Source organism: Hypomesus transpacificus, chromosome 15 (assembly GCF_021917145.1).
Source record: "Hypomesus transpacificus isolate Combined female chromosome 15, fHypTra1, whole genome shotgun sequence".
In the NCBI taxonomy this organism is placed as follows: domain Eukaryota; kingdom Metazoa; phylum Chordata; class Actinopteri; order Osmeriformes; family Osmeridae; genus Hypomesus; species Hypomesus transpacificus.
In genome coordinates this window covers 12,608,819-12,627,295 of record NC_061074.1, presented here as the reverse complement: position 1 = coordinate 12,627,295, position 18,477 = coordinate 12,608,819, and the positions used below count along the sequence as shown (strand labels likewise).

The following is an 18,477-nucleotide window of genomic DNA, read 5'->3' as shown; positions in this document are numbered from 1 at the left end:
TAATGATTTTAACATTCTCCTACAAGTGAAGTAACTTAAGTTCTGCTCTTCTGCTGATGTCGTTCATAGATGTGACAAAGCATCCAAACAGAACAGCACTTAATAAAACCCCTCCCTCCTAAACCCAGGTCGTGCCGACAGCTGCCCTGTAGATGTCTCTGTTTGCAGCTCAGAGAGCGCCCTGGAACACAGGACAATCATTCAAAGCTCTGACGCCGCGCGGGTGATGATTTGCTTATTTGGAGCAGGAGGGCGTCCGGAGCGGGTACTGTGAACTGCCTTACCATGATGTTGCCTGAATGATAAAGAAATAGACGGAAGACACGGGGCAATTAAGGTAAGGAGTAGTATCTTAAAGTTTTTACAAATGAATCGCAATGCTCTTTTACAATTGAATGATACAAGACGCGAATGTATGAATCCCGCTATACAGTCTACAATGTTGTGTTTAAAATACGATGTTGGCCATTGATTTATGATTTATTGCGTAAAATGCTTTGATATCGCTATTGTTACGCATAACATGCCAGATAAGCACTGTAATTTAATACATCGCACACGTTGAAGTTTTTGCGCACCCAGTAGTTTAATCGAGGAGCTAAAAACTCAAAAATTCAAAACGCGAGCCAAAAATATTCCCTCTACCCGTTGGTTGTTGTCATATAATCCAACAGTTTCAAATTGACTGTGAGAATTTGGGATTTATGATGGGAGCGTGTTCTGCAGCTGATGCGCTCAGTGTTGAGGGATCAGTCTAAGCCATTCAAGGTTGCCCATACCATTCAAGGTATAGACCATTAGTCTCAGGCCACTGAACTGTGAGTTTGCAGTGTGGGATATGTTTTACAAACGTATTGTGCAAAACTGAAGTTGTACATTCATCTACTTCATTTGGAATAGTGACCATTGGACATTGTCGGTCAGGAGCGGTCACCACCCTCAGACATGGGCCACAAACGACAGAAAATAATGCAATTTCTCATTAATCTTTTCACTATTCGTCACGTATTATACATTTTATCTAAAGTATTTATTTTACATTGAAAACTGAAGTAAATTCGGAACCAGTAGTGGTAGAGCTGTGCCCGCTTAGGTTTTAACGCATCCCACCAGAAGACTATAGACGCATCAGAGCGCGTAGACTGTAGCCAGCTGCATGCTCCGAAATCAGGCGGTAACCTGTTGCCTGCCTGCACACATTATTTTCCCCCTGTGCAACTGATGTCATGATGGCTTTTATCTGATGACAAGTTGAAGACTTCATTGCCTAGCCTTGACAGTGCAAATCACAAGCAGACCGAGAAATAGACAGTGGCACGTGCATCATAAGTCTTATTGTGATGTTATGTGCATCCTGTTCTTTCGTTTGACGTTTTAAAACGTCCTTTTGGATTAATTTCAACAATATAAATCATATATATATATAACATTTATATTGCTTGTAACAAATTGTATTATGATAATGACATTTCATAATCATTTTCAAACTTTAGGAATATACTGTCAAGATATAATAAAAAATATATATGTTGACTTAATGGCAATTGCATAAGTATCGTCGGTGTAAGTTAATATCTCCCCTCTGCTCCTCCTCCTCCACCTCTCCAGACTCACACACACATTGAAGGCAGGTGGGAGAGTCACACCTCATGCGTGGGCTCCAAGGTGGTTGGAGGCATAGAGGATACGTCTACCATGGGCATGCTCCAACTCCACAACCCCACCCACCCCAGTACACTCCTGCAGAGGGCCAATGAGATGCGTCTGACAGGCACGCTCTGTGATGTCATCATCACCGTGGATGGCCAGGAGTTCCCGGCTCACCGCTCCATCCTAGCCTGCACCAGCAAGATGTTTGAGATCCTCTTCCACCGTAGCAGCCTGCGCTACGCTCTGGACTTCCTGTCGCCCAAGACCTTCCAGCAGATCTTAGAGTACGCATACACGGCCTCCCTGCAGGCCACCGTGGAAGACCTGGATGATTTGCTGTACGCTGCTGAGATCCTGGAGATCGAGTATCTGGAGGAACAGTGCCTGAAGGTGTTGGAGACCATCCAGTCAGAGGAGAACCAGGAACCGGGAGGCAGGAACCAGATCCCGGGTGAGGGCGACCACAGCAGGGCCAGACACTGGAGGAACATGCTGAACTCCAAGAAGCATTCCAAACAGGAGAAAGACTGCAGCCCGTCGGGGCCGTACCTGACGCTTTACCACATGGCCGAGCCGGCTTCCCCCGGTTCAGATCCCCCAGGAACAGGCTCCACACGGCAGGATGCAGAGGCCAGCCGGGAGGGCAGCGAGCTCTCCCAGCAGAAGAGCTTCGATCTAGGCCGCAGTCCCTCCTCTACCCTGACCAAGAGCATTAAGACCGAGGACATGCAGGTGGACGAGGCCAACAGCTACGGAAGCAGATCCTCCAGAGATGGAGAAGGGGGCTTCGAGTCCGACCAGCCCAGAGAGCAGAGCCCCGGGACCCCCCTCAGAGGCAGCGTGATCACCAGCGCCCGAGAGCTCCACTCGGGTCAGGAGGAGGGAGTCCCGTCGGCAGGCAGTGCCCTGGAGAGCCTCCCAGGCCTGGCCGAGAAACACCTGGCCTCGCTCTACTCCATGGCCCCCAATCACATAGGGGAGGGGATGGTGCCGGTGCCCGTCTCCATGTCCCCATCCCTGGCCATGTCCCTGGACATGAGGGCCTATGGCGGTCTGCTGCCCCAGGGCCTGCTCCACAGGGAGCTGCTCAGCAGGCTGGGCCAGTTTGCAGCGGGGATGAGGCGCGAGGGGCAGGCCGAGGCCCAGCCCTGCGGAGACTGTGGCCTGCAGCTGCACAGCAGGGAGGCCATGGAGCAACACAGGTAAACCCTCATCCTCCCCGTTCTCTGTCACATGTCCCGCTGCTTTTGACACTGTTGTTGTTGTTGTGTTCTGGCGAAAGCATTGTTCCGTATCTCTCGACAGCGACTAAAGGATATGCTACTTGTGTGCAAGCCCATGTCAGGAAGCCAAGGCAACAGTTGCTAATTATCAGAGGTGTCTCCCATCAGTTTGGTGCTCGACTCCTCAATGTGGGAAAGTGGATTTGAGGTTGGGGGCGAGAGTCCATGTTAACCAGCTGAGTCCAGGATTGTGGACGTTTTAATGAACTCCTCTTGATGAAAAGGGTGGATATTCTTTTGATTCATCAGAATTGTGTTATCATAATAAAACACCTCAAAGCAATCAGGCCGGGCGCAGACCCAGCTAATATGTTCATTAGTTTGAGGAGACACCTGTGCTGACTCTCAACAGTGAGGCCTGAGGAGAGGTGTAAACAGGCTCTTTGGGAGCTCTTTATTTACACCAGCCATAGGTGTCACATTGGTGCAAAGCTGCATTTGTTATCAGATCATTTTTTAACTCAAGTGTTGACCAACGACCCTCTCTCTGACCAATTTCTGTGCATTCCTTTGTCAGTGAGAGAGACTCTTCTCAAACCGCACCTTTGAGACAGCTCCACTCAGCCCGGTTAGGGATGTCTGTTCACAAAGCAGAGAAGCTCTGGCACAGTGTACATGTAAACCATCCATTGGCCTGTTCTAGTTTTTCTTTTCTGTTTCAGTCTTTTGTCTTGAACCTTCAGTTGTGTTCATCCATGAAGACCTCTGACCTCTGTGGGAGGCATTAGGCCCCATGCTTGCTTATCTCCAACACAAGTGACATCAAGTCCCATTGCTCAGTCACCCTATCTTCTCACCCTGTCTGCCCACTCATATACTGGAGCTGACATTTCAGACTCGAACCAATCCAGCGTTTCATACTGCCTGATGAGCCAGAGCATCCAGCTGGAGATGTGGAGCTGCTTCTTGCCCACTCATGGAGACTGGCAGACGTCCAGGCTTGGGAACGCTTCCTTTGGTGGCTCAGACAGTCATAATGAGGTGGGACCCTGTGGGACACCATGCCAATGACCATCCACCTGAGCTAGATTGACATTTTGAATGTCACGAGAGGACTTTCCCCATCCACAGAGCTCAATGTAAACCGTACTTTTACCAATCTGAGGTAATAATTAGGATTGATATTGTCTTCAAGAATCTCCGGGGTCCACAGTTGGAGGATTATGTCAACAAGATATACCTTATGCATTTTATATTATAATCTAATTAGGCTGTCATGAATTCTGGTATAATTATTCAATTGGTCAAATGTATTTGCTGGGACTGTGGTCAGGCTCCTGAGTGGCCTACTGTTACAAGGAGGAATCTGAGGATAACAGTACAGATGCATTGCACGGTTGGCTGTGTGTGATATGATACGATTGGTTTGGCTGCAGGCAGAGCAGCGAGTCATGTTTTCTCATGTAGCAGCTAAGGGAGGTTAATGTGAGTGTGTGTTCATGTGAGTGTATGTAGGAGAGCACACATGTCGGTCTGCCTGCCACTGTCTGTATGTTTGTGTTTGTCTGTCTGTCTGTCTGTTTGTCTGTCTGTGTGTGTTTAAGTCTGTCTGGATGGTGAGTGTGTCACTGAGTGTTTGCGCATCCCCAGACTGTGTGCTCATTGGTTGGAGGCAAGTGCATGCATTGGTTGAATTTAGCCAGATATCCTTTTGTCTGTGTTCTTTTAGCATTCATGCAGTGTTATTCAGACTCTAAAGGCCTCTTACTTTAATGAAACTGTGTTTTGAGAGCCTGGAATGGAATCATGCTGTTCCGTACGAGGACAGAAATAGAGAGCAGACAGAGATACTTTGGGCCATACCACTTGATCTGCACCCCTCCATCTTTGTGGTCAGTTGTCTTCACCCATGGTCTCTGTCAGTTGTCTTCCTTAAACCCGATCCTCTTCCTCTCCCACCTACAGGTTGCTGCACAGCGGCGAGAGCGGCCATGCCTGTGAATACTGTGGGAAATGCTTCATGGACAGTGTGCGGCTCAGGATGCACATGCTGTCCCACACAGGTAATCACAGGAAACCATGAATCCCCATGACACGCAACCATTAAACGGTTCATATTTGATGCAAGTTACTGGTTTAGATTAGAAAAGACTTTGAGGCTCAGGTGCTGAACGGGTCCACAGGAAAGAGGGTTCTGTATCCTGTATGTGTGGTTCCTGTGCCTGTCTCCTGTATCTGAGCCTGTTTCACATCCTGAGAGAGAGAGAGAGGTAGATAGACGGAGATGTCTCCTCCTCCTTTCTCTCCCTCTCTCTCTCTCTCTCTCTCTCTCTCTCTCTCTCTCTCTCTCTCTCTCTCTCTCTCTCTCTCTCTCTCTCTCTCTCTCTCTCTCTGTCTTTCTCTCTCTCTCTCTCTCTCTCTGTCTTTCTCTCTCTCTGTCTCTGTCTCTGTCTCCTGCTCCCTGTTTCTCTCTGGGTAGAATCTTTCTGTGTTTTTTTGGAGAGCCTGGCAGCTCGCCAGCTCTGCCCCTTCTGAGTGATGACATCATCAGCTGCCGGCAGGCCTGGGTGTTCTGCCAGTGTTCCGAAGCGTGTGTGATGGCTCGCTCGCAGATGTGTGTCCAGGAACACACTGTACCCAAACGCAGACTTAATCAGACCTGACTGCTCTCCCAGCCACTTTATCCAAAATAGAGCAGGAGGAGGAGGAGGGGGTGGGGGGAGGGGGGCATGGTACATATGAAACTAAAACACAAACAGAAATCCCAGTTGGAATATGAGGATGGACTAAACTGGGCTCCCTTTGCTCTCATCTTCTCTCTCTCTCTCTCTCTCTCTCTCTCTCTCTCTCTCTCTCTCTCTCTCTCTCTCTCTCTCTCTCTCTCTCTCTCTCTCTCTCTCTCTCCCTGTCTTTCTCTCTCTCTCTCTCCCTGTCTCTCTCTCTCTCTCCCTGTCTCTCTCTCTCTCTCTTTCCCTGTCCCTCTCTCACCTCCTCTCCCTTTCTCTGTCTGTTTCTCCCTCTTCCTCTGCCCCTCTCTCTTTCTTGTCTACTCCTCTCCCCCCCTTCTCTCTGCCCCCTTCTCTCTGCCTCCCTCTCTCTGCCTCCCTCTCTCTGCCTCCCTCTCTCTGCCTCCCTCTCTCCATCTCTGCTGAGTCTTCAGGCATGACACTGCAGACAGAAGAGAGATGTCTTGTCAGTCAACATGATCCTTACAAACAAAATTGCTCTAAGCAACGAAACACTCCAGGCTTTAATTCAACGTGTTTTTCAAGAGCACCTTTGCTCTAATTTGAATACACAACAAAAGTATGTCGCCCCTCCACATGCAACATGAAGATCGGAATTTTTGTTCTTTGTCGTGGTGTGTTGCACTATATAGCAGCCTTAGATCCTGCTGGTTGCTAAGGAGCGAGTGCTCCAGTGCTCTAATGGGCTGATTTGGTATTCAGCTCAATGCTGGCTCTTATTTTGGTATGCCAGACAAAGTGTTTTGATGGAGGACGATTGCAGCCGCGTCTGAGACAGTTTGATGGTTTATGGATGAGAGCACACTCCGTGCCTTTGACTGCACAAGACAATGCACTATGTTCTCTTCCCCTCTAATCAAACAATCCTCACAAAACACCACAGACACACACACACACACACAAACACACTGGCAAATACATTGTAATCTTTTACCTCCAACATGCGACTTTCAGTCAAGTTTTTCAAAGAGCGCAACGCTAGTCTAGACAACACAGTAACACCGGCTTGACATTTCTGTGGAGATGGGAATTTGAAAACAGAAATCTGTTGGAGGAGTCCCTGAAGGCACTGTTGCGGAGTACGGGGCACTTTGGTTCTACGTCTGCATGGGGAGGTGGGAAGAGTTGAAAGAGGACTACATTTAGGCTGTAGTGCACAGACTTCCCAAAGCTTGTGGGCGTTTTAATGAGTCATTTTAACTTCATTTAAAGCCAGCTGAGCAGAAAATAGATCAGTGAATGAGCCCTGGGCCAGTATGGATCTGCAACCGATTTACATCTCTGTGAGAGCCAACCCACATTCAAACAGCTGTGGGTGTGTGTTAGAACGTGTGTGTGTGTGTGCGCGTGTGTGTGAATGTGTGTGTGTGTGCGCGTGTGTATGTATGTGTGTCGGTTCGCGTACGTGCGTGACTGTGTGCATGCTGGCATCGGCGGGCACCCTATCGCGCAAACATACATGCACATGTTTTAGTGAGGGCTAATGTGTGTGTGTATGTGTGTGTGTGTGTGTGCCTAAGTAGGTCCACACACCCACTTACACACCCTACCCCCGAGCGGCAGCCCCAGTTCCAACCAGCCTCTGGAAGGAGTAAATCTCCTCTCCCCATCCTGAGTGTTGTCAGCACCCTTGTGCGAGCGGAGGGCTCCATCAGTGGAGACAAGGGCATTCCAGAGGTGAGCCCAGCGGAGTGCTGCGCGGCGTCCATGCGGGAGCAGCGTGGGGAGTGTTGACTGGAGAGTGTTTTCAGATAAAGGGATGCGCCGCAGGCACGGAGCGTCTGCTGTAGAGAGAACAGCCAGTCCTTCTGTGGCCTCTTCGGCAGACAGTCTGTTCACTGTTCGCAGACTGATAACAGGGCACGGTAAATAAAACTCTTCAGCTCGCCTCCTCACCGGGGAAAGAGAGGAGGCCATGGCATGTTGTCTGGCGCCTTTGTTTGGCCCGACTTTGTGTTTTTCTGGTGGGTTCCGTTTTTTTTTGTACTGTCTGTGCCTGCTTACGTAACAGTGAGAAGCCAAAGTGTTTGCAGACGAGAGGGGGTCCACAGGGATCTTTAAATAGAGCAGTTTTTTTTCACCTCTGCCAATGAAGTTAATGTAGATTGATTGTGAAGAAGGAAGCTTTGATGGTCTTAGTCTGGGATTTTGGCGCTGGAACCACATACGCCTTCCTTTAATGCCAGCTGCGGCATTTATTATCTCAAGCTCAAGACCTCTGTACACATGTTGTTTATAGGGGATATCACAATCTGCTTCCAACTCAGCACAGATAAGCAGAATGTTGGACTGACATTATCTGCTGGTATCTTACGATCAGCTGAGTGTTTAGAAACAGCAGTTTGTCTGTCATTTTGAACTGTTTTTTTTGTTCATGTCTTAATCCCTAATCAGGCACAGAGTGCAGCTCAACAAACTGTCTGCCCACATGCCCACTGTTTGTTGATGACAGTAACACATGACTGTTTGTCTTGCAGCTGGAGCAGAGGCTCTTGTGTGCGATCAGTGCGGAGCCACGTTCTCTGCCGAGGACGCACTGGAGGCCCACAGACAGACACACACAGGTACTGTCTAAGCTCAACTGCACATGCACACACACACACATGCGCACCCGCATATACACACACAAACGCTGAATTAAAACATTTGGGCCAAAACCTCCTTGTCATGCTGGCTAGGTTAAACTGTCCCTGTCATCCAACTCCATAATTTATCAGGGCTGAGGGGAGGGGCCTTCTCATGTTTCCTGCACTAATATCTCCTGGCATCCAGTGTGAGCGCATGCCAGCGTTGCCACAGCCATGGCAAACCTGACACACTGGGCCAACCTCGACCCCCACCTCTTTCCCGGTACATTACGCCGTCATGGATATGCCATGTTCCCTGTCTGTGTGTGTGTGAGTGGTGCAAAGGTCATTTACTCCAGGCCCCCGGCGCCGATGTCAACAACCCAGAGGAACCGGCTGTGTTTGGGAGCGGTTTCACAGCGAGAAATTGTGAAAATCCTATTTTCCGTAGCTTCAGAGAGACTATACACACCCTCGAACAAGGCTGAAACCAACCCACCTGGATAATCTGCCTGCCAACTGAGGATGTTTTATTGAGGCTGTTCAGATCAAGCTGAAATCAAAGCTGCCTTTAAATGTCATCCAAGCCAGAATTCAGCCTCGACATCACTAGCTGCAGTAGAGGCCAGTCATCACAGTTCAATATTTGAAAGTTTTTCTAGATCACAAAACGTCTATTTGCCTTACACCACAAATGCCCTGTGTCTGAATCCACACCTTTTCTGCTACTGTTAGAGAAATCTGATAACCTTCAGGAGCGTTGGCATGTAACTGTAACTGCAGGCACACACAGTATGAATAATTAACGTGTGTGGACATGGAGGGGTGTTAACGATGCCCAGAAGTTTCTATCTGTTCTCCTTGAGTTGTAAACATCTACAGCTCGGTTTCAGTTTGGCAGCATGTCAAGTGCAGGGTACAGGAGGGCATCGCTCCCTTATTTTGTCATGATCTCAGCTCGGCCTGATGTGACGAGTGACCCTGTTGCTGTCACTATTCAGCCAGGGCAAGTTGAGGACACCAGGACAGCAACATGAGTTATATTTGCGGTCATTGGCTGCTTGATCAACAGAAAGTACGATTCACATGTTTCTGGTCAAACGTCTGTACGAAGACTAACTTCTGCTGGTAACTTCTGCTGTCACTGGGCTACGTGTGTTTGATAGTGACAGCATGGCTTGGTGTTGCAGTGAGGTCTGCTGTACCAGGGAGATAAATGTGCTTCCTTCTGACAGGGGAGCCCATGCCAGGCCCAAGCAGCTGCAGCACAGTGGTCAGCCTGCCTAACAGGGGAAATAACCCTACTTGAGAAAGACCTGTCTGTCTGTACAGCTAACTGGCAGAATAGCTAGCTAGTTTTGCAGTCCCTGTGTGTTTAGCTCTGTGGATATATCAAAGGTGAATGACCGGGGGTTGGCAGGGGTTTAAGATCAAAGACTGATGGTGAAGGGGTGGGGGAGGGGGGTGGGAGGGGGTTAGGGAGAAGGGGTTAGGGGGCTTGTGTGTGTTTTGGGATGGGTGAGAGGCTTAGCAGAGGGGAGTTACTGAGAGCACAGGGAATGGTTGGTGGCACTGGATGCCAGCACAGCAGAGGGAAAGGAAAACAACATCATGTGGCTCTGTTTACTCCCCGCCACCGCCCTGTCATAGTCTCCGCTCTGACCTACTTGTGAGCGCCGAAAATATAAGAATGGAGCTGTCTCAGGATCTCTCGGCTAACAAAGAGCCTGTTTCACCGAGCCCTGTCGGAGCTTTGGGATACTGTTATCTGGTTGAAGCCCTTTTGGGAAAGCCCAAGATTTGGAAGCAGATCTCCATCGCAGACTGGATATGCTAGAGAACCTTCTGGATAATAGTTCAGCCATCTTGCCCGCAGGAGAGAGGGCCTGAGAGAGGCGGTCTCTGTGTGCTAACACGCAGCTGCAAATGTCACTCACAGAACCCTTTTCCTCCACTCCGAAACCTTAATAAATACTAAGCTTTTATTAAACTCGGTGATATTTGGCTCTTTGAAAGCTCCCTTTGTCTACGCTGTCTATTTTCAGGTACAGAACCCATTGGAAATGAAACCCTCTATTTTACAGAGCATTGACAATGGCATGGTCATTACAGCACAGTACTGTAGCCCACTGTGCCCCCAGTACGACTGTTAAAACCCCATAATCATTCCAGAGTCTTAATTGAATGTCTCTGTGATGCGGGCCCTCCCTGTCTATTGTACTGCTGGCCCCTAGTGGTTGACTGCACAGCCTGCTCTCCTCTCATGGGCCCCCCAAACAGTCTGAAATTCAACATAGGGGAGTCGAATATATGCAAAAATGCGTCGGAATTAAGGGATAGCTGATCTGGAACAGCATGCAACCTCGATGAACCGGTTCACGGAATAGTGGTTAAACACTAGCAACGTATCTCTTGTTGCATTAATTATTGAGCGGGCTGTTCCTCACTCCGGTAGATTAGTGTTCCTGTGATCAGAGCCCGGGGTCACCTCAGGTACTGTATGGGGCTGTGGTGGCGCGGTTGCTCGTGGTGACGTGATGTGCCCGTCACTACGTTTGCAGAGAGCAGACTCCCTGACACACTGGGCTGAATCCTGCAGGGTCACACAGAGTCTGGAGCGGGGGCACAATGTACACGACTTGAACTAGGTCATGTGAGATCGCTGGCATTCTGTACAGAGCTGCCCATGAGGCACAGCTTTGATCCCAGTGCCTGAGCCAGAGTCTGGGATGGAGCTAAGTGGCTTGTGTGTCACTGCGTTCTGGAATACGTCACAAGCCATGCGACGAACACTTTCAAAAGTGTTCATGGCACTCCGAGGTCATTAGGACCCTTTTTCAAAAGATGTGTTTGATGCCTATGGCTTAATAACTTAGGATTTCCTTGACACACAAACCCAGTGGCCCAAGCTAAGGGCAACTCACTTGATTTAATTGAAAATCTTTTTAAGCGCACCTATCCCCCCCTCCCTCTGTAAGACGGCTGTGAAAGAACTATCTTCAGTAGTTGGTTTGTACGATTGTGTTGAGTTCTACAGTTTTGTAGGGAGACATATTCAAACACATGTTACTAATTCAGTCTGTTAAACTGGATTTCTTTTTTAACCCTAAACCCAAGACGGAGGACTTTGCAGAGATCTGAATTAAATCACTGAATGTGATTCCTTGTTCAATTTGCAGTTAGTTTACTCTGAGATTCTCAGGGTGGGAAAACCATTGTGTGTGTTTTGAAAAGGAACAGGCTTCGCTTATTTGTGAATGAAGGGATTAAGCCCAAACACTTCACCCTGAGCTGGGCTAGGATCTAATCTGGTTGCCTAGAGACACGGTTTTGTCTGTTAAGCAGCGTGAGAGGTCCCGTCCTCACGTTAGGGTGTGAGGGTGTGAGTACAGACCCCAACACACCGCCACGCTCTCTGGTCCAACCGGAGAAAAGACGGAGGCTACAACCACGTCCGCCACCATCCTGAACTACCTCAGGCTACTTTATCACCCCAAGACGTGCTGAAATAACACATATGCTACAGTCCAACTGGCCTATTGAAACTCCAGCGTGGGGAAGTTTCGCCGATGTGTACACTGAGCACATTGTCTGTGTGTCCTGAGAGCCACTCCCCCTGGTTCCCACCCTTAGCTTTGTCCACAGAGTGCAATGCCCAGTCAGCCAACCAGACTCTGAGGAATACCCCTGATTACATGGTATTTACCCTATTGAGGGCATGGGGTCAAGAGGTCATTCTTTGCCTTAAGACCAGATCCAATCCCCATTGTCTGTTTAAGGGTGAGAAAGCAGGGGGCAGTGACATCCCAACCGGAGGTCCTGCTCTCTCACTGAAAAGGTTCTCTACAGGAGTAAAGCCCTACTGGAAAAAGCTGCAACAGCAAATGCTGTTTTTGTTCCCTAAAGTTATGAGTGCTCGCTGGTGCAGACAGTGGGTAACTTAACAAAATGCCACAGAGGCTGCTCTTTGACCTCTGAAGCTTAGTGTTTAGAATCGTGTTGAATAATGGGTATAGGTGCCTGCTGTGTGGGCCTTTGGATCAGTTGTTATGGCAAACTACTGTCACAGTTCATGTCACCAGATACCTCATCTGCCTGAAACTGCAGTAGAAATTAACGGTGTAGAAATCTGTGTTGGATATTTTAATACACAAGAAATGTCTGATTATTGGTAGTAGACAGTGCAGTGCTGTGCTATGAAAACCAGACCATTCTAAAGTAGCTGTGTTCCAAGAAGGTAATGACTGTGAAGGGATTGTGAGCTGAGTAGTAATTTGAGCTCTTATTCTTCAGCAGCTTAGAGGGTTGCAGTGTGAAGAAAGCACTCCCCCTGCTGAGTGCAGTGAGTACTGACACCTGCAGAGAGGAGCGCCGCTCCATACAGAGCAGGGAAATTCTGTGCGCCTTAAACATCTTTAGCCTTTTAAGAGAAATGATTATTCAGACGGGGCTGGGGAGCTTCGTCATAGGGCTGGTCTAGCTGTGACTCCCCTGTGAAATCCCCAGCCAGACAAGGAGACGGTAGGCAGCTCTCCTGCTTGGTCAGTGGACATGTGGTGTTGTCAAGGGAAGAGGGACCTTTTATCTCCTGGTGAAACATTGTGCTCCGTGGGTGAGAAGGGGCTCTGGTCATTAGGCCAAGGCACAAAGCCTAGGAGTGTAGGAGTATCAGGAGAAGCCTGTGACTAATGGGCAGGTCAATGAGGGTCTGAGTCACATTGTGTGTCCTTTGTGTGGCCTGACCACTGGAAGAAATCTACTGAACAGGTGCAATGCATTCCAGGAGACTATTTCTCTCAGCAGCATTGTTCGAAGAGGATAATGTCTCTCATCCTCGCTTTTGTTAATGAGCAGAAATTCTCAGTTGTATTAGTGCTGTTTGACAGAACTCCACTAATACAGGAGCAAGCTGTGTAGATTCAAAGTACAATCACAGAGATAGGGAGTAATCAGATATCTCTCTCTCCGAGTGGATTTCCCGGTGCTGGTTATTTCTCTCATAGAAACTCAGACAAACCCTCGTTGATTTTGACGTGTGGATCGGACAACAACAAACCGCCGGGATATTGTATGGTTTGTATTCCTGAGTGAAATTGTGAATTAGATAATTTACTCTGAATACCTTCGTCTGTTAACTTGATTGAACCTGCAACACTGCCTGACACTCTTCCTTCTTAGTATGAGCGTGCTGCATCCCTTTCCCTGCACTAATTCCAATTTAATTGCCAGTTGCCTCAAGGCACTTCAATAACAGTAACAAATGATTTGATTTAGTGGACCTCATCAGACTGCATTTTAAATGCGACACAGCCACCCCACTTGAATCCCAATGAGGTTGTGGCACAGCTCGGTGTTTACTAATGATGCTCCACTGGAGATGTCTGATTGAATCCGAGTTGGGATCAGCGGGACCTGCTAGCGTTGTAAATGACTCGGAACCTTAGCTGCCAGAGAATAAAGCAGATGATAACGACTTGCGTTAGAGCCCTGCTCGACAGGACACACACACGTCATTGTCTCTGGAGTTGATGACCTGACAACAGATGCATTCTAATGAGGCTTTAATTAAGGATCCAAGATGTGGTCTTAATAACAGGTACCTTGTGTGTTTGTACCAAATACGGTCTTTACTTCCCTGACTGTTGAGTAAAACTAGCCTGTGTCTTTCTATCTGTATTCCTCTCCACACCCGCTGCAACAGGAAAGCAGCCCTAAAGTGATGCCAGGTCACACGCGGGATTAAAAGGATTGTGTTTTTTCCTGCAGTCCTGCCTTTAATGGCTTGATACCGCTACTTAACATTCTGCACGTAGCACATAGTGTAGGCATCATTTAGGGTGGAGCTGCTATCTAGGGCTCTGGTTGCACAGAGAAAGAGGACTTCACAGACTAGGGCTGACTCTTGATGGGGAATGAGGGGAATAATTACACTTCTAACAGCCTGGAGAGAAGACATTGATTACTGAGATTGACAGGTCCACCCTTCTCTGTTCTGTGTTCTGTTTTCTGTGAAATAATGTGCAAGACTTGAGTTGAGAAATTCCTACACAAAACACAGTTAGCTTGGAATCCAAGAGTCAATACGACAATGACTCCTACTACCCATGATATTTTCTGAAGTCAAACTGAAAGTGCCTCAGGGCTTCCGGGAGAGTTGGTGGAGGTAGAAGTACTTGCTCTTTGAAGGAAGCTTTCTCCTCAGAGGACTCACAGAAAGTTGAAGTGACCCAGTTTCCCCCACTTAGGGCCCTGGCTGTCTGTATATGGGACTGAAATAACTGTGCTCCTGTCTGTGTGTTGTTCTGTCTCCAGGGACAGACATGGCGGTGTTCTGTCTGCTGTGTGCAAAGCGGTTCCCGGCCCAGAAGGCCTTGCAGCAGCACATGGAGGTCCATGCAGGCATGCACAGCTACATCTGCAGCCACTGTGACAGGCCCTTCCCCAGCCACACCACGCTGAAACGCCACCTGCGTTCACACACAGGTACTGTTAGGATCAATTCATCTTCAGCATCATGCCCATTGTCACTATTATCGTCCACATCATCACATGTAGCATCATTGCTATTTTCATTCTCATCATAATTAACTTCCTTGCCCTTGTTATCACACAATCAACACCCCGATTAACTAACGAATCCGAACAATTCATTTCTGTTCGTTACAACATTTACTTGTCTGATGACTATAAAATATATCTAATTATATTATTAAATGTTCATTTTCTCACGCTCACATTTGGTTTCTCTCTGACTGACTCTCTTTACTGATGCCAGCAGTGAAGTTACGGCCAGTGTATATTTTAAGCAATTTTATCCTGTTTATATTTTGGGTTCTCAGACAGCCTTAAGGCGTCAGCGATTCATGCCTGTCACTTTGACTGTGGTTCACTCCACATAACAGTGAAAGGAAATAAATATCGAAGGGGAAAGCAAATGGAAATGACTTGTCTGTCTGTCCTACTGAGGACAAGCTTGCTAGTGCCCAAGGAGGGAAACAAAATATTTACTGAGAAGATGTCCTCTTTCTCCATTACCTTAAAATAACACCCTCGCTTGTCAGGACTGCTTGATGTCTAGACAGCAGAAATGCATAATTGATATGAAGAGACAGTGCAGGGAGTTTGGCCATCACTGCATGTCTTGTTTATATCGCAGACTGCTTGGAAGTAACATTTTGTAAATGTCATCTGTTCTGTGTCGGGGGGGATGTGGGTGGTGGTGGTGGGGGGGGGGCGGTTGGCGTAATGAGAAGAGCAGTGTATCCACTGACTTGGCTGTTGCTGTGGACACTGAGATAATGAGACACATAGGTCATTGGAGATGAGTCAAAGCCTCAGCCGGAGAAGGAGCAGGAAAAAGATTTACTACTGTATGGAGAGCACCACGGCTGGGGCAGCTTTATTAGCTATAAGCAGCCTGCCCTGGGGAGGCACTCGTGTCGTAGCATTAGTATTGTAGGAAATCTCATTATTCTTCGCCTGCCCGCTACCCTCAGTGGCCTTGAGTCTGTTTGACTTGTGTAACTCTATCTATATTTGTACCTTTTATACCAAGTCACAACAGCAACTTTAATAAGAATTCATCAGGATAATGGGCGGTTTACACCTCCAGCTCAGTCCCTGTGGCCACAGACTACCCACTGTGCTGACTGGTATGAGAGAGTCTATTCAGTGTCCAGTTACAGACGCTGTAATGCATGTTTTAACTTGCTAATTAAACTAACAATGTTGTGTGTGTGTGTGTGTCCTTTGTGTTAGATACTGCTGTGATGACTGTGCCGTATCTGTTTCATTAGGTGACCACCCGTTTGAGTGTGAGTTCTGTGGGAGCTGTTTCCGCGATGACGGCACGCTGAGGGGCCACAAGCGAATCCACACCGGGGAGAAGCCGTACGAGTGTAACGGCTGTGGAAAGAGGTTCAGCCTCAAACACCAGCTGGAGACACACTACCGAGTACACACTGGTGAGAACACACATGCCTCCACACACCTCACACCTACACGAACACACAAACACAAACACACACACACAGTTTATTTTGGCTTGATACTGAATGAACGCATCGTGTGAGCGTCACCTCATCTACTGTGGGTTTCAGGTGAGAAGCCGTTTGAGTGTAAGCTGTGTCACCAACGGTCACGTGACTACTCTGCCATGATCAAACACCTGCGAACGCACAACGGAGCCTCCCCGTACCAGTGCACCGTGTGCCAGGACTTCTGCCCCAGTCTGGCTGCCATGCAGAAGCACATCAAGGGCCACAGGCCTGAGGAGGTACCTTCAGACTGGCGCATCGAGAAGACTTATCTATACGTCTGCTACGTCTGAGCGGGACTTGGACAACTTTATATACACACACACACACACACACACGCACACGGAAATGTGTACACTCTTTGTCGCACACACACACCCACAGTTGCATGTGTAAGGATGCACACACACATATGCACAGGTACGCACTTGCACACACCACACATACACGCACTCACACACTCTAGTCCTTCCTTAAAGCAACATTCAGTTTAATTGCTTAAGTGGTTTAGGTCATTGTGATGGTCAAACCAGAGCAGGTGTAGCAGGGGAGGGAGAATGTTGAACTTGAAAGCAAAGTAAGTTGCTGCAAGGGGTTAAAGTTGAATGCAGTTCCTCCAAGAATTGACTGGTTGAAACGTGTATTGAAACATTTCCTGTCTTATTTTCCTGTGACATTTCAACTTGGTTTTTGGATTGTTATTTTTTGCATGTTTTTTTTACTTGAATGGCCGCAATGTTTTGACCTCATGAGCTTGATATGACTTGGGTTGTCTTTTCTTCAGTGATTTGGGAATTTTGCTGTTCCTTTTTTGAACTCCTTTGGTCGTTTTAAGGAGCCGTGCTTAACTTTAGGAAGCGTAACCCTTCACGTTCTGTAATCAATTTATGTTTTTTCTGCTCGGAAAGATGGGATGTTTAATTTGCTTAAGGGACAGAGGATGAGCGTCAAAGCTTCCTGGATCACAACAACTTGCTGATAAATCATTCGGTTTGCAGTATTAAAAACAGCATTTAAGACTAAACAAAAGCACTATAAGTTGTAATTTGTTTATATTGAGTTTTATAGGCTATTACCTATCAGGTAGTCTCTTCATGCTGATTTGTTTTGCATCAAGCGGTTACATTGTTTTTTTGTGTTAAAGTACGTTTTGTTACCAAATAGGTGTTGAGTTTGTCACCCAACTGCTCAAGGGTGGTTGTAGAATAACTGCTACCTCGTCAACCGTCACTTTTGCACAGAGGCAATAGCAGCGCGTCTTAGTTTTGGCCTACTTCTTTTAATTTTGTTTCTATTCACGTCATCCGTAGCTCTAAGTCCTTTTAGTAGGTGGATCAAGCATTTAGAGATGTTAGCACAGTTCATTTATAAAATTGATTCATATGGCTGTCTGGATTTGGTGTTCGAAAGACAAGACTCTCAAAGTGAATCGTTTTTTTATCTTGAAAGTTGTAGATGTGTTTGAAATCACAGAATACGAATTTTCTAGGGGAGGAAATCAAATAAAATGTCATAGGTGTTTCCTTTTTTACTAAACGTGAAAAAATGATTCTCAAATTGAATCACTATAAGCAGGTTATTGTCATTTGTTGTGTTTGTTGGTGTAATGTACAAAATGTAATTGTATCTAATTCCTAAATGAGAGTCTAACAAGGGCCTCTCCGTTTTTAAAATTGTGTATTTTTGTATTACTGTGATTTGCAATTTGTTTACATTTGTTATGATTTCAAAAAAAATCTTTGTGTTTTATAAGTCTCTGATTTGAGTAAGATCCCTCCCTTGTGCCTCTTTTATAAAGTGTGCATACATGTGCTTGAATACATGAATACAGTTTGTTGTGCTGATTGATGTTTCTGGTTGTTAGTGAACGACTGAATATTACTGCCATGCTATAAATCATGTAGTTTAACATTGTCTTAAAAAGCTAAATGCTCATAGGGACTCTGATGTTATGCTGCAGATATATGAAAAAAATACAGTATTTTTCAAAATAATTTTTTTTGTGGATTATTTCATTATTTAGAAAAAAACACCATGACCGTAGTCTCTGTAATAATATTCTTAATTCTTGGAGGAACTCGTTTTATATTTGACGAGATTTTCTGCATCCTAGAGCGTTATCTTGGCCAACACTCAGTGCCATAACAGCGTTGAAAATCAGTAAGCACTGTACTACTGTCTCTACTGTGTTCATGCACTAAAGATCGATTTCCACGGTGGACCAAAAGGAACAGAGCACTTTTTCTTCTGTTCT

At 47.0% G+C, this 18,477-nt stretch overlaps 1 protein-coding gene across 1 annotated transcript; it reads left to right on the top strand.

Moving 5' to 3' along the window:
• Window positions 1–174: 174 nt before the first annotated feature.
• On the top strand, window positions 175–16,609 carry zbtb16b (zinc finger and BTB domain containing 16b). The gene is made up of 7 exons (XM_047036239.1): window positions 175–337; window positions 1,609–2,852; window positions 4,839–4,936; window positions 8,098–8,184; window positions 14,500–14,670; window positions 15,984–16,151; window positions 16,287–16,609. The coding sequence occupies exons 2-7, from the start codon at window positions 1,696–1,698 to the stop codon at window positions 16,514–16,516; spliced, it is 1,911 nt and encodes a 636-aa protein (XP_046892195.1). The 5' UTR covers window positions 175–337; window positions 1,609–1,695; the 3' UTR covers window positions 16,517–16,609.
• Window positions 16,610–18,477: the final 1,868 nt, after the last annotated feature.

Bases quoted from the DNA above. Each gene is read 5' to 3' on its own strand.
- zbtb16b (XM_047036239.1), top strand. From the start codon at position 1,696: ATGGGCATGCTCCAACTCCACAACCCCACCCACCCCAGTACACTCCTG. The intron at 2,853-4,838 runs GTAAACCCTCAT...TCCCACCTACAG, and splicing joins GAGGCCATGGAGCAACACAG to GTTGCTGCACAGCGGCGAGA. The intron at 14,671-15,983 runs GTACTGTTAGGA...CTGTTTCATTAG, and splicing joins CCACCTGCGTTCACACACAG to GTGACCACCCGTTTGAGTGT.